At 43.4% G+C, this 17120-nt stretch overlaps 1 protein-coding gene across 7 annotated transcripts in view; it reads right to left on the bottom strand.

Annotated features, from left to right (window-relative positions):
• Positions 1-17120, bottom strand: part of SEMA6C (semaphorin 6C) — a 464232-nt gene that overhangs the window by 39649 nt on the left and 407463 nt on the right. For all 7 annotated transcript variants that reach the window (XM_068253590.1, XM_068253592.1, XM_068253589.1 and 4 more), the window contains one exon: positions 16065-16117. In XM_068253590.1, the coding sequence (XP_068109691.1) occupies positions 16065-16117 (53 nt within the window). The remainder of the gene's footprint in view (positions 1-16064; positions 16118-17120) is intronic.

The raw sequence follows: 17120 nt of genomic DNA, 5'->3' as shown, positions 1-17120 counted from the left end.
TAGTGGGATCCCTGTACATATATTAAAACTCATTCCATGACGTGGACGTGTGGGATAACTGCTTATGATGTCACCGACTCACACCAGGGATGAGCAAAAACTACACAAGTGCGAATTTACGCATAGTAGTTTGTAGGAGAAGTTTCAAAACTACGTTTATGAATTTACGCGTAGCGAATTACCGCTACACGTAGCTTACGCCCACTATGCATAGTTAACATGTGTATTGCGTATTGAACAACGAATGCCTTACTCGCGTCTAATTTTCCGCGTGCGATTGTATGCTTATAAAATGTACGCATTGGAAAGGGGAATGTACGCAAGAGTTCCCGGTATAAATATTTACAAAGGAATTAATACGTAAAATTTTCTGCATACGAGCATAAGCATCCGCATACACTATGCTTCGCACTACGCGTAATTGCGTATTTTAACGTGTAGTCTACGAAATGCATACGAAGCGAATATTTGATTTCGAAGCCGTAGTTTGGCAAAGCGTAATTGCGTAAAACTACACGTAGTTCCAGCGTAGCGAAGTTGGCTGACTACGACCATCCCTGACTCTCACCTTCCCCATGGTCCATGCCTCTAGTGTTACACCACCCCCACTGTTTGCCAAACCACAGACTAACACCTCTCCTGTCTGTGCTGTATAGGAGCAGTGACTAGATAGTGTACTGGTTAAAGAAACCACCTTTGACAGAAAAGACCAGGATTTGAGTTCTGGCTGGAGCCAGTACCTATTTTTTGGGCACCCAATGCTCCTGGGTGGTCTGTACACAGCAAACTCTCCCAGCTACACATACCTGAATCCATCTGCAAATGGATAACCACATTCTTAACCGACAGGAGACAGCAGGTCAGACTTGGGAAACACACATCAAGCTCTCTGACAGTCAGTACAGGTGCACCCCAGGGCTGTGTGCTTTCCCCACTGCTCTACTCACTTTACACCAATGACTGCATCTCCACAGACCCATCTGTTAAGGTTCTGAAGTTTGCAAATGACACAACAGTCGTTGGTATCATACACAACAGGGACGAGTCTGCATGCAGGCATGTAGGGGGACAGCTTTCCTCCTGGTGCAGCAGCAACAACTTGGAACTAAATGCTCTAAAAACCATGGAGATGATAATAGACATTAGGAGATATCCCCCCCCCCAGCACCTCCCCTTAATCATAAATGGATCCACAATAACCCAGGTAGAGTCATTCAAGTTTCTTGGGTCCACAATCTCAAACAACCTAAAATGGGATAACAATACTGCCACTATCGTCAAGAAAGCGCAGCAGAGACTGTACCATCTACAGCAGCTGAGAAAGTTTGGCCTACCTAAAAATCTAATGGTGCAGTTCTACACTGTAATCATCAAATCCACCATGATATCATCTATGACTGTATGGTTCGGCTCCTGCTCAGCATTAGAAAAGGGGAGACTGCAGTGCATCATCCGAACAGCGGAAAGGATAATTGGCTGTAGCTTACCTTCCCTGCAGGATCTTTACGCTAGCAGGTGCAGAAAGAGAGCAACCAAAATTGCCTCTGACCCCTCTCACCCAGCTCACTCCATCTTCCAGCGCATGCTTTCAGGAGTCAGATTCCGGTCAATCGCAACTAAAACCTCTAGACACAGGAACAGCTTTTTCCCTCAGGCGGTAGCTATACTTAATGCAGAACCACGCTAGAGCTGCTAGGACTTGAAAGTAATCAGCACAGAACTGAAAATGAACAATTATCACCTTGCTTACTGCCACTATACTCACATACTTGACTTGTAATATACATACTGTCTGTCCTTGTATTGTTTTTGTTTGTGTTTGTTAAGCAACTGCCAAGACAAATTCCTTCTAAGTGCAAACTTACTTGGCGAAATAAATTAATTCTGATATGCATTTAGTGATTGCAACCTTCTAAAAATAACTTTATTTATAACAAACACACAGAGACATCTGAACATTCTACTTAAAGGACCACTATCACAAAAATTGTACAATTTAAAATACATGCAAACACATACAAATAAGAAGTACATTCTTTCCAGAGTAAAATGAAATGTAAATTACTTTTCTCCTATGTTGCTGTCACTTACAGTAGGTAATAGTAGGTTTTAGACCAGCTCATCTCCTCATGAGGATTTTCAGGGTTTTCATTATTTTCAAAAGTTCTTAGGAAATGGCAGTTGCTCCATCCAACTGCCAAAAAAGTGTACGGTGAGCAGGGGGGCTGGTCAGCATCTTTGTATAAATCTTTTTCTGGGAGTGTCTTTTTAAAGAATAAAGGCCATGCTGAGAATCCCCTATGGAGAGATGGACTAGCCCAAAACCTGTCAGCAATGTCAGATTTCTACTACTTGCTGTGACAGCAACATAGGTGAAAGGTAATTTAAGGCTCATTTTACTCTGCAAGAAATGTACTTCTTATTTGTATGTGTTTACGTTTATTTTAAATTTTAACTTCTTTGCAATAGTGGTCCTTTAATTTCACAGACATATCTATAATGGCTTATTCACACTATGTGCAGTGCTGTCAGTTATGCCGTACCACACTTTGTGTGCAGCATGCACGGTAATAAGAAAGTTCATAGACTTTCATGTTACTGTTCACAATGCAAAAAGCAATCCTGCATGTTGCAATATAATGTGCCTGGGAACATTTTACCAAGCAATCCACACAATTTCCCATCAGGTATGTTGTGTTGGAGCTGCCAATGTTCATGCTAAAATTGACCCTGCCATGCCCTAATACCTGTTTAAAACTAATACTAAGGCTATAGAGTTGAAGGATGGCTGCTTATGATGTCACTCACACTTTCACTATGGTCTGTACTCCTAAAATGTTACACCAGCACCAACTGTTTACCCACCCACAGATTCACAGCACACCTAACTCTCACTTCTCCCATGGTACATGTCCCTAGAGTATTACACTACTTCCACTGTACAACCACCCACATACTAACCTCCCTTATTTGATAAAGCCTTATTGATAAAGCTCCTGTGTGACCTGTTGTGTGTGAATTTAGTGGCTGCAGCCCTCTTAAAGTGGAACTGTTAAAATCTTTTTAAATACTCTGTTTCATTTACCTGGGGCTTCTACAAGCCCCCAGCAGCCGTCCTGTCCCGCGCCGGTGCTCCACGAGCCTCACACGCTGAAGAACGATGAACCCCTGGACTACTAAGTGTGCAGGCTTGACCTGTGGCCAGAGCTGGCACAATTTGCCATCGAACTTTTGGCTTGCCCTGCCTCAAGTGTCCTGTCAGAAAAGACCTTTAATGCAGCAGGAGGGACTGTCACTGACAAGAGAAGTCGCCTAGGTCACCAAAGTGTTGATTACCTGTCCTTTATGAAAAGGACTAAGGCATGGATTTCGGAGGGTTACTGCATGCCTTGAAGACTTGTGACTCAGTCCCCACACAGCTGTCCTTCTCTGCACACCACATGACTCCCCACACAGCTGTCCTTGTCCGCCACCACCAACTAGGGTCCAAACGGTAATGTTTTTTTGAAAAGTTTTATACAGGCAAATCCTGAGTTTTTCAACCGCTAAAAGTGTGTAAAACTCTTTAAGATGGATAGAGACAGCAACAAATATTTATTGTAGTAGTTTTAATTACTTTCTCTGATTTCCTGTCCCTGAGACCACAAGGGCTGATATTAAAGCTATGGAAGTAGAAGGAGGTAAGGGCTGGAAGAGAGGTAAAAGCATCCCCATCAGGTACACACATACACAAGCGGGCGCGCACAGCAATAAAGCCCCAATATTTTTTGTAAGTTAATATTTAAAGAAAACAGTTTTTAGCAGATTCATTGTGTTTTTTATGTTCAGCACTAAAAATACACATTTACTTTTACTATGAGGAGTACATGAAATACCTGCAAGTCTGATTAGTAAAAAAAAGGACAAGACAATGAGTTGCTCTATGATTTTAGTAAATAAGCTTTTAAATTTGCAAAAACAACCTCTCCAGTCCTCTGAACTGATAACCAGGCACTGTTGTGCATGTAGCAATCTTCACTTTATTATACAGTCGTAAAATTACTTTTCTTGAATATACATAGTTTGCCAGTCAAACCAGCTGGAGGAACCTCAAATCTATGTCAAATTTTCCTTTGTGACACTTAATATTTTTCAGCTTTAAAAATACTTAAAAAATACAAATCTGTTTTAATACTAAATAAAAAAAAATCACTTATACAGTACATGTCTTTTAAAATACATAAAGATAGTAGAAGAGTACTGGAGATACTATTATAATTGTGTGGATAAAAATGTATAATTACTATAATAGTTAATCACAAGGTAATCAGGCTCTCATGCCCCATAGCTCATTCTCAACATAAAATAATAAGCCTAATCACAGGGAGCTCCGAGACAGCGCAGTTTGCAAAATACCCAAGCCAATGGATTCCATGTGGTCGTGTAACAGTCAGGAGTTACTACAGAACAATCCTCCTCTGTAACAAACTTGTGATCTTACTTCACAAGACTGTCCAGTTACGCAACACGTCACATCCCAGCATTTAAAACACTCTGTCCAGACCACAGTTTGTCTTTTATGGGTTTCAGGAGTTAATATTGTATCCTGTTAGATAATATTCCCATGTTTTTCTGTTTTGCCTTTCTCAAGTTTTTGAATAAACAAAGAAAAGAGTGTTTTTCTCCTATGACTTCATCTTGAACAACATAATCTCTGTTACACTTCGTTAACCTTTTTTCTTTTTATGTGCATTTGGGGTGCTTGTTGAGAACACTCAGGACACCCTGATTAAGGCTTCAGTTATAGCCAGCCATAGACATGTGAACTGAAATCTTATCATGGTTGTGATTTCATGTCTGGCAAGAAGACTGTCTCCCAAACAAACTGCTGCATGCACATCCACCAAGCATTCCAACAATTTTTAGAATCAGCAATTCATATATCAGCTTAACCTCCTTGGCGGTATGAAAAATACCGCCAGGAGGGAGCGCAGCAGTTTTTTTTTTTTAATTTTTTTTTTTAATCATGTAGCGAGCCGAGGGCTCGCTACATGATAGCCGCTGCTGAGCGGCATCCCCCCGCCCGCTTCGATCGCCTTCGGCGATCTCCGATCAGGAAATCCCGTTCATAGAACGGGATTTCCTGGAGGGCTTCCCCCGTCGCCATGGCGACGGGGCGGGATGACGTCACTGACGTCGGGACGTCATTGGGAGTCCCGGGCCACCCCTCGGCGCTGCCTGGCACTGATTGGCCAGGCAGCGCTGGGGTCTGGGGGGGGCGCGCCGCAGCAGATAGCGGCGATCGGGCAGGGGCCGGCGGCGATCAGAGTGCTGGCGCAGCTAGCAAAGTGCTAGCTGCGTCCAGCAAAAAAAAAATTATGAAAATCGGCCCAGCAGGGCCTGAGCGGCACCCTCCGGCGGCTTACCCTGTGTCACACACGGGGTTACCGCCAAGGAGGTTAAAATATATCTACCATGTGAATACATTGGCTTCAATATTATTCTGAGTCACTTGTCGGGAACAAACATATCTGTTTAGGATCATTGATTCAAAAAGAAAAGGTGGCAGAGGATCAACACAACATCCATGATACAAGATTTTTCAACCAAATGGGGACCGACGCAGTACGATCTACGTCCAGCAGGTGGTGCTGCCGCCCTGATGGGACGTAGATTCAACTTCATTGTTAACGAAGCGTCCTGCCGTGATCGTGCGCACTCGAGAGGGGAAATGAAGCTGTAGTATGACAGCTGGCATCTCCCCTCAGTAATCAGCAGCCATTGCTTATGGCTCCTGATCACTACCATCGCCGGCGGATCGTGGTGATCACTTTTACAGCAGCGGCAGTAGGAGGGGAAGAAGAGGATCCACTCACCATCCTAACATTCCTCCCGACAATCGTCGCTCACCTTCGCTCTGGCCGGCATCCCTGCTCGCTCTGACGTAAGTGTCGGGTCCCGGCTTGATGGCATCATCAGCTGCTTATCGCTGGAGCCTGGGAGGTGAGTAAAGGCTGCTGGCTATAGGGGGACACCTGGCTACAAGGGCGGCACCAATGGCTATCTATCTATACTGGAGATACGGATGCCTGACCCCCCAAATGTGCCCCCCTGCATGTAAAATGGCCTGGTCCTTGAGGGGAGTTAGGCAGCCGGTCCCCAAAGGGTTAAAAAAAGACATCAGCAATGGAAAGCTTCATATTCTTATTACCTCCTGTTTCCTTTAAACTATATAATTCTTACAAACCTTTAGTTTTTTTTTTTATTGTATTTTTATACTTTACTTAAATAAAGTGGACATTTGACCCTTTTTAACCCCCAAATGCCCTCTCTACTTCTTCATGGACCTACTAATGCCCTCCGCTCTCATAGCCACTTCCCATGCATGACTGTTTTCTATAACTCTTTGGACTCTTGACCTATAAGGTCAGGTCTACACTATGCCATATTGGAAGCTTGGATGGTCACAGAGGATCCACTGTGTTCACCCACTTTCAATTTACTATCCGTTTATGTCTGTTGAACAGCACAGGGAGACCATATTAGTGTAAGATCTTGCCACCTATGACGGCAGAATGCCGAGATCCATGCTGAGGCGCAAGTCTGCAGATCTCGGCGAGGCTCTGATGTCAGTGGAGCGCAGAGCGCTCATCTCCCATTGGCTAGGTGGTGGACGTATCCTCAGTACGTGCTCCGCCGCTGTAAACAGTGACAGCGTGGGTGCATGGCATGCCAGCTGAACTGCTGACACGCCACTTAGCAATTGAGTACTTTGGATTCCCTTTATGTTGATTGGTTAGTCCTGGTATAAAAGTAAGGTGAGCACCCTCAGTTATCGCCTGTGATAGCCTATGCTGGGCTTGTCTTGCTGCCGTCTTGTGTCTGTCTCTTGACTAGCTTCTTTCAGATTGCCTTATCGTTGCCGTCCTCTGCCTGTCCTTGACCACGCTTCTCTATTGGATTACCCGTTGCCGACTCCGCTAGTACCAGGATTTCCCTGATTGCCACCAGGATCGACCCCTGCTTGTTAAAGGTCTTCCATGAACTCTGCCTGGACTGACTCTGGCCTGTTTTACCACGCATCTGCTTAGTGATTGAATTCCTCAGCCACAGCCTGCTATCTTTGCCATCATCTGGATTGCCTAAGCCTATAGGTCTCAGGTGACTATTAAGTATACTGTGTTTGCATTGCTCATTGTTGTGTTTGGTGATTGCTGTCTGTCAGATTGTATGCTACATCTGCCTGCAGGGTATTGTAGTTTGTATTCAGGCAGGAGTCTACGCAGGCGTTGGGGCTGGGCTATAGGTCAGACGTATGGGCATACAGCCTGACTTATAGCAGGTAACCAGACAAGCCTGACAATTATATAATTTGGTTGAAAAAAAGACATCAGTCCATCAAATATGGTACAATACTAGTCAGCACCCTCACATATCCTAATGAATACAGAGAAAGGCCATTCGGTGACCAGAAAAGACACATTGGACAGGAATTTGTGTTCCCTTAATGCAACAGTGACAATGAATACATTAAAGATGGACATGTCTCAACGTGAACCTAGCCTAAGACTTGCCTGTACCCTTCACGTATTCAAACAGGTCCTCAGAATGGATAAAATGATTGAACATTGACTGAGTATGCCTTTATTTTGAATTACTTTTCATTAAATGTAGTATTTTAGTAGTATTCAATATCTCCTGTATGAAAATATCATATATTGTAGGTACCTTAACCACTTGAGGACCGTGGGCTTTACCCCCCTTAAAGGGGCACTATGGTTAAATAACTGGTTATAATATAATTTAATATAAAATATGTGCAAGTGTAGCAATGTTTAACACATATATTGTGGCAGGATAAAAGTCTATTTTAATATTACATTACCCTTAGTTAGAGAAGAGTCGCCTGGGCAGAGGAAATTATCTGACGCCAAATCAGCACATACCATTGTGCAGTAGGAGGCAGCTTATCAGCTGTTTGAGCTGCTGTTTTAATCCCCCCTTTGATATTTTGTGAGAGGATTCCTCCAACTCCTAGAACCGCTCACTCGTCCAGTTTTACTACTCATCTCAGCCGCCGTACGTCTCAGGACATTGACGTACGGCTCTAATGAAAAGAATGCAGGACACAGCTACAGAGAGCTGGTCTCCACAGCAATGGACAACAATCTGTGTCCGTTCCTGAGCCAGCTGGGATGCCTCAGCCAGGAGCATTTTTCATCAGAGCCGTACGTCAATGTCCTGAGACGTACGGCGGCTGAGATGAGTAGTAAAACTGGACGAGTGAGCCGTTATAGGAGTTGGAGGAATCCTCTCACAAAATATCAAAGGTGGAAATAAAACAGCAGCTTAAACAGCTGATACACTGCCTCCTAATGCACAATGGTATGTGCTGATTTGGTGTCAGATAATTTCCTCTGCCGATGTGACTCATCTCTAACTAAGGGTAATGTAATATTGAAATAGACTTTTATTCTGCCACAATATATGTGTTAAACATTGCTACACTTGCACATATTTTATATTAAATGATATTATAACCCGTTATTTAACCATAGTGCCCCTTTAAGGACCAGACCCTTTTTTTCCATTCAGACCACTGCAGCTTTCACGGTTTATTGCTCGCTCATACAACCTACCAGCTAAATGAATTTTGGCTCATTTTCTTGTCACTAATAAAGCTTTCTTTTGGTACTATTTGATTGCTGCTGCGATTTTTACTTTTTATTATATTCATCAAAAAAAAGACATGAATTTTGTCAAAAAAATGATTTTTTTAACTTTCTGTGCTGACATTTTTCAAATAAAGTAAAATTTCTGTATACATGCAGCGCGAAAAATGTGGACAAACATGTTTTTAATAAAAAAAAACAAAAACCATTCAGCCTATATTGATTGGTTTGGGTAAAAGTTATAGCGTTTACAAACTATAGTGCAAAAAGTGATTTTTCCCATTTTGAAGCATCTATGACTTTTCTGACCACCTGTCATGTTTCATGAGGGGCTAGAATTCCAGGATAGTATAAATACCCCCAAATGACCCCATTTTGGAAAGAAGACATCCCAAAGTATTCACTGAGAGGCATGGTGAGTTCATAGAAGATTTTATTTTTTGTCACAAGTTAGCGGAAAATGACACTTTGTGACAAAAAAGAAAAAAAAAGTTTCCATTTCAGCTAACTTGCGACAAAAAAAATAAAATCTGCCACGGACTCACTATGCTCCTCTCTGAATACCTTGAAGTGTCTACTTTCCAAAATGGGGTAATTTGTGGGGTGTGTTTACTGTCCTGGCATTTTGGGGGGTGCCTAATTGTAAGCACCCCTGTAAAGCCTAAAAGTGCTCATTGGACTTTGGGCCCCTTAGCGCAGTTAGGCTGCAAAAAAGTGCCACACATGTGGTATTGCCGTACTCAGGAGAAGTAGTATAATGTGTTTTGGGGTGTATTTTTACACATACCCATGCTGGGTGGGAGAAATATCTCTGTAAATGACAATTGTTAGATTTTTTTTTTGCTAACTTGTGACAAAAAATAAAATCTTCTATGAACTCACCATACTCCTAACGGAATACCTTTGGGTGTCTTCTTTCTAGAATGAGGTCATTTGTGGGGTTCCTATACTGTCCTGGCATTTTAGGGGCCCTAAACCGTGAGGAGTAGTCTTGAAACCAAATGTCGCAAAATGACCTGTGAAATCCTAAAGGTACTCATTGGACTTCGGGCCCCTTAGCGTACTTAGGGTGTAAAAAAAGTGCCACACGTGGTACCGCCGTACTCAGGAGAAGTAGTATAATGTGTTTTGGGGTGTATTTTTACACATACCCCTGCTGGGTGGGAGTACGGCGGTACCACGTGTGACACTTTTTAGCAGCCTAGGGGCTTGATTCACAAAAGAGTGCTAACTGTTAGCACGGCCGTTTTCGCGTGAATTTTCGCATTGCGCGCGATCGCGAATTTTCGCGCTAAACGATAACTTTTTCATGCGCAAACGCGAATTTTCGCGTGAAAACGATATTGATTTTGCGGTAAAATTCGCGTTTGCGCGCGAAAACGTTATCGGTTCGCGCGAAAATTCGCGATCGCGCGCAATGTGAAAATTCGCGCGAAAACGGCCGTGCTAACAGTTGGCACTCTTGTGAATCAAGCCCTAAGTGCGCTAAAGGGCCCAACGTCCTATTCACAGGTCATTTTGAGGCATTTGTTTTCTAGACTACTCCTCACAGTTTAGGGCCCCTAAAATGCCAGGGCAGTATAGGAACCCCACAAGTGACCCCGTTTTAGAAAGAAGACACCCCAAGGTATTCCGTTAGGTGTATGGCGAGTTCATAGAAGATTTAATTTTTTGTCACAAGTTAGTGAAAAATGACACTTTGTGAAAAAAAAAACAATAAAAATCAATTTCCGCTAACTTTTGACAAAAAATAAAATCTTCTATGAACTCGTCATACACCTAACAGAATACCTTGGGATGTCTTTTTTCTAAAATGAGGTCACTTGTGGGTTTCCTATACCGCCCTGGCATTTTACGGGCCCAAAACCGTGAGTAGTCTGGAAACCAAATGTCTCAAAATGACTGTTCAGGGGTATAAGCATCTGCAAATTTTGATGACAGGTGGTCTATGAGGGGGCGAATTTTGTGGAACAGGTCATAAGCAGGATGGCCTTTTAGATGATAGGTTGTATCGGGCCTGATCTGATGGATAGGAGTGCTAGGGGGGTGACAGGAGGTGATTGATGGGTGTCTCAGGGGGTGGTTAGAGGGGAAAATAGATGCAATCAATGCACTCGGGAGGTGATCGGAAGGAGGTCTAAGGGGGATCTGAGGGTTTGGCCGAGTGATCAGGAGCCCACACGGGGCAAATTAGGGCCTGATCTGATGGGTAGGTGTGCTAGAGGGTGGCAGGAGGTGATTGATGGGTGTCTCAAGGTGTGATTAGAGGGGGGAATAGATGCAAGCAATGCACTGGCGAGGTGATCAGGGCTGGGGTCTGAGGGCGTTCTGAGGGTGTGGGCGGGTGATTGAGTGCCCTAGGGGCAGATAGGGGTCTAATCTGATGTCCAACGTTGCTGTGACAGCGCTCCTCTTGCAGCCTAGAAACTAAAGAAAACACAATCGCACATAGTGCATTACTGCAATCTTAATCAACAGTTATCAAACTCTTCACCCAACACGTGCACAGGTGATAACAGTGTGTTTCACTCTCGGTGAGATATAACCCCTTAGATATAGCAGCTCACCAGATGGACACCACCTCAGATTCCAGGTGGGTCTAGCGCGTGGCCTCCAAGCGGCTAACTATCAATCACAGCCTTCACACTTGCTCTGTCAATATGGCTCCAGATTTATTGCACAATTTCCACATGTAAATCAATTTAAAATACACATAGCGTTACGCTATGTGTATTTTAAATTGTTTTACATGTGGAAATTGTGCAATAAATCTGGAGCCATATTGACAGAGCAAGTGTGAAGGCTGTGATTGATAGTTAGCCGCTTGAAGGCCACGCGCTAGACCCACCTGGAATCTGAGGTGGTGTCCATCTGGTGAGCTGCTATATCTAAGGGGTTATATCTCACCGAGAGTGGAACACACTGTTATCACCTGTGCACGTGTTGGGTGAAGAGTTTGATAACTGTTGATTAAGATTGCAGTAATGCACTATGTGCGATTGTGTTTTCTTTAGTTTCTAGGCTGCAAGAGGAGCGCTGTCACAGCAACGTTGGACTTTTGAAATAGGTTTTGTGGTAGCGAATACTCATATGGACATTCTCTGTATTTGGCAGGCGCAGTTCTTTGTTTAGTATATAGTCTAATCTGATGAGTAGCAGTGACAGGGGGTGATTGATGGGTAATTAGTGGGTGTTTAGGGTAGAGAACAGATGTAAACAATGCACTTGGGAGGTGATCTGACGTCGGATCTGCGGGCGATCTATTGGTGTGGGTGGGTGATCAGATTGCCCGCAAGGGGCAGGTTAGGGGCTGATTGATGGGTGGCAGTGACAGGGGGTGATTGATGGGTGGCAGTGACAGGGGGTGATTGATGGGTGATTGACAGGTGATCAGTGGGTTATTACAGGGAAGAACAGATGTAAATATTGCACTGGCGAATTGATAAGGGGGGTCTGAGGGCAATCTGAACGTGTAGGTGGGTGATTGGGTGCCCGCAAGGGGCAGATTAGGGTCTGATCTGATGGGTAACAGTGACAGGTGGTGATAGGGGGTGATTGATGGGTAATTAGTGGGTGTTTAGGGTAGGGAACAGATGTAAACACTGCACTTGGGAGGTGATCTGACGTCGGATCTGCGGGCGATCTATTGGTGTGGGTGGGTGATCAGATTGCCCGCAAGGTGATTGATGGGTGATTGACAGGTGATCAGGGCGATAGATGCATACAGTACACAGGGGGGGGGGGGGGGGTCTGGGGAGAATCTGAGGGGGGGGGGGTGATCAGGAGGGAGCAGGGGGCAGTTTAGGGCATAAAAAAATAGCGTTTACAGATAGTGACAGGGAGTGATTGGTGGGTGATTAGGGGGGTGATTGGGTGCAAACAGTGGTCTGGGGGGTGGGCAGGAGGGTTTGAGGGGTGCTGTGGGCGATCAGGGGGCAGGGGGGGGGAAATCAGTGTGCTTGGGTGCAGACTGGGTGGCTGCAGCCTGCCCTGGTGGTCCCTCGGACACTGGGACCACCAGGGCAGGAGGCAGCCTGTATAATACATTTTGTATACATTACAAAGTGTATTATACACTTTGTGTGCGGCGATCCGGGTGCTAGTAACCCGCCGGTGCTTCCGAATGGCCGGCGGGTTACAGCGCGAGGGGGGCGGAGCCAGTCCCCGGCGGAGGATCGCGGCACGAACGACGCGATCACTCCGCCCATGCCCGTACAAGGACCGCCGCCAATTGTACATGCGGCGGTCCTTGCGGGATCCACTTTTCGGCTGCCCCTGTGCAGTGAGCGGTCGGTAAGTGGTTAAAGGAAACCAGAAGCCAAAGGGATATGGAGGGTGGCATATTTATTTCCGTTTAAACAATACCAGTTGCCAGGCTGTCTCTACTGATCCTCTGTCTCTAATACTTTTAGCTATAGACCATGAACAAGCATGCACATCAGATGTCTAAGACAAAAATCTGACAAGATTAGTTGCTTGCTTATTTCAGGTGTGTGATGATAATAATATAAATAAATATGGCAGCCTTTATATACTTCTCACTTGAGGTTCTTTTCTCCTTCTCTGCCATAGTTTCTGCTTGCTATGTATGCAAGTTTTTAATCTGTACCTCCTATTTTCATTACATAATGTTACATACCATGTAGGCTATTTATAAATGATAATAATAAAAATATAATTAATAAACGGAATAAAAATAAAAAAAATGTAATGGTCTTGAATTAGAATCTAACTTTAATAGAAAGACTAAAAATGTCTCCTTAAATACAGCAAATAGTTAGTCATAGCTCTTTGACATTATAAAAAAATTAATGCACTTGTATTGACTAAAATACATTTCTGATATAAACCAGCGGGATACAAAAGCATCTGCTGTATTTGTCTTGTAAATGTACCAACTCATAACGCTGTGTTCTTTCAGCTAAAGAGCTGGTTGTGTAGAACATGTTTTATTTAAACTAGTTCCCATAATGCGCTTTGCAACTCAATAAAATATGAGATCAGGAACCATATCATGGCTAAGAATACCAGACACACTAGCCAACAGAACACATATATCGTATTCCCAAAAGGAGTGCATACCCAGACGCCCTGCAAATTAATAGCTTTAACATAAATGTTATGAATGTAAAAGTTGAAATCTTTTAAATACTATTTACTTATTACATATCAATGTTATATATTAAAGTTTCTACTGCTCCCAGTGCCTTTGAGTCTTGTGACAGTTCGATGTAGTTAAATGGCTATTTACTTATTATAAATCAAAGTTGCCACTGCTCCCAGTGCCTTCATGTCTTAGGACATAGGCCTTGATTCATAAAGGGGTGTGCAATAAAAAAATCAGGTTGTTAAAATACTGCATTCGGTATTTTAGACTTTTGTTTGCCAATTCATAACAATATTCACAGGTATGGTAGAAGTTCGGCAGTTTACTAACAAAAACAAAAAAAAATCAAACCTGTATGGTAACAGCAATGCAGTGTAGAGTTGTCTCTGTTTTGTTACATGCTGTTCCGTGCAGTGACAGCATTACAATAGTAAGAGACATCCCCTTGCCTTCCAACATCCCTTTGGAATGTACGTTTGTTATACTGCCTCTGCTCCCTCTAAATCTGTCTATTAGTCTTTCTTAGCATTTTATTTAATTGCCACAGTTTAGATGAACTTCCAAGAGACATTGCACATGCCATGCTTTGGTGCTTTCCCCACTAGCTCCTCTACATCTTCAAACAGGAACTTAAAGGGTTAAATGTCCGAAGGGCTGCATGGGGAAACCTCTTTTGTACAGGATCTCTTTCCTCCGCTGCCTGGGGGGTAGAAACGCTGAACGATCCCGAGAAGGCATTACATCATATCACAGGAACTTGCAGGAGACAGAAGCTGCTGCTATTGGCTCTCTGCTCCTGTCAGTCATAGGTAATCCCTCTCTGTTTCTGTGAGTCACGGCTCCTGCATAGTCTCTGCACTGTTTTCAATATAACAGAGCTGCCGGTAATGTTTCTGGGCTTTTTGACATTTACTGGCATGTGTTGAGGCATTTACCACACAAATCGGTAATTTACCTAACTGCTCTGTAATTTCAGCTTTCCATGTGGTAACAGCCTTTATAATTTGGCATTTTGCTAAGTTCTCAGGTAAAGTCAGCTGTTTTCTGCATTACCTCATGCAGTAATGCTTTATGAATCGAGGCCATGGTCTTCTTCTGTATATAAAGGTTAAAATCTACCTTTATTACCTCAGGTGAATGTTGATAGTTTTTTAATGTTAAGCTGGCCATATACTCATTGATTTGTACCGGCAGATTCGGTACTTCTGATCGATCTGCTAGCTATCTATGATGCAAAGAGATGCATTGATCGTAATTTTGACTGATTCACAATCAAAACTAGGAATGGACAAGATGTTCAATTTCAATTAATCAGGCTTGATGGTAGATCGACTAACCACAGTGATGAATTTTATAAAAAAAAAAAAGGGTGGGGGGAGGGGGGGGGTGAATAAGAGTCTGGGGAGAATGTGTGAATGGGAGGACTTCTCTTAGCCTGATGGTAGGTACACACCATACAATTTTGTGTTAGATAGATGGTTCGATAGATAATTTTCCGACATGTCCGATCTTATTTTCGATCATTTTTCTGAACGATTTCTCATAGAAGTGAATGGAAATAGATAAGAAAAGATAACAAGATCGAATTGGAAATCAATCAGAAAATCGAATTGGAAATCGATTGGATGGCAAATCAACTGAAAAAACACATTGTGAGTACCCAGCATCAGTGAGCAAGTGCAAGCAGGAGCCTGAGAAAGTTATCAGAGGAAGGTGGGTAGCACCCTCCAGGCCAGAACACGCAATAAAACCCTAAGGGCCTGAGCCCACTGATGCAGTTGTATCTGCTTCTGTCCGCTTTTCAGCATCTGTAACACTGATGTGTAACTGGAAAGCGGACACAACTGCACCAGTGGGCTCAGGCTCTAATGGGTGACTAGAAGAGGGTGTACTTTATCATATCTACTTTGGTCATTGGAGGACCCTGTCCAGGTCCTGCAAAATACCTGATTGTCTAGAGACAATGAACAGTTGCATATCAGTGCTGGTGCAACCCACCATATATATGGACCGGTACTGAGGTGTGAGAAGTGGGGGGATGAGACTAAGCACCATTCTGGTTTAGAAAGAGAGGCAAAGATACATTTTTTGCATGTAGACAGTGTATGAACAGTTTTCCAAATTATTCTACCTCTGCTTCCCTCCCCATTGCATAAGCAAACAATTTGAGAAATAAATCTATACAACAGTTTATTAGATTTCATCCTAGCCACATAGAAAACAATACAGTGCTATTTCCCTGGCTAAAGATACATTTTTAAATCAGGTAGCATACAATAATAGTTTATAGGAAGCTTCTCAGTTACCTTGACAGTTACCACGATGCTTAGTTTGTTCAACTTCCTGCTCAAATGATGCCCTGTAAAGACAAAAAGAATGTTTTTCTTTCTACATCGGTGTAGGCAATATCTGGCTCCTATTAATGTATTTGGAGCTAAATTGCATTAACATACAGGACACTTAAAGAGAATCTGAAGTAAAAATAAAAAACAGATACTCACCTAAGGAGAGGGAAGACTCTGGGTCCTATAGCTCCTAACTCACGGCCCCCCATTAGCAGTCTACAACCCATGGGTCGTAAACTGCTCTCTTCTGCTTCTGGTGGGCTTCAGAAGTACTCAGGCTTCTGAAGATGGGCAGCTCAGTACTGCGCACGCGTGAGCGCCCTCTCATGTGCAAAGTACAGAGCCACCTGTCTTTGGGGGCCCAAGTGCTCTCAAAGACTTCCGAAGCCTCCTGAGGTGGGAGGTTTGATTCGGGGATCCAGCACTGAAACGCAGGGACCGTGAAGAGTACAGGAAGGCTCTAACGGACCCAGTGCCTTTCTTCTTCTTTGGTAAGTATATGTTTTTTTATTTTTACTACAGATTCTCTTTAAAAGGCAACCTTACCCAAAACTGATAGAGATACAACCATTAAAAAAACCTGTAGTATGCAGTTAACTGAGGAGTACATTTGAAAGAGAGACAGAAATCTTTCCTATGATTTTGCGGAAAGGTTGAAAACACAAACTACTATGTGGGAGTCTCATCAGCGTGATGTAGAAACAACATTTTGAGGGGTAATCTCTCCTTCACACATGGCAGCAATGGTTGTAAAGATATCAACTGGGTACGTTACTCACTGTGCAAGGAGATGAGAAAGTCCTCTGGGTCTAGTTCACCATGGGAAGGGGAGGGGATACATAAACCCCTCCAAAAAAGTCTCACAATTGTGAAAGACTGTAGGCGGGGAATGGGTGAAGACAAACTTCTCTGGAGAAGTCTCACCATTGTGACATATGGAAGCACAAGGGGATAGAAACACAAACCACTTCAGGAAAGCTGTGCCATCATTTAGCAGTTGGAAAACAAACTGCACTG

Source organism: Hyperolius riggenbachi, chromosome 9 (genome assembly GCF_040937935.1).
Source record: "Hyperolius riggenbachi isolate aHypRig1 chromosome 9, aHypRig1.pri, whole genome shotgun sequence".
NCBI classification, from domain to species: Eukaryota; Metazoa; Chordata; class Amphibia; order Anura; family Hyperoliidae; genus Hyperolius; species Hyperolius riggenbachi.
This window is presented reverse-complemented; position numbering and strand designations above follow the sequence as displayed.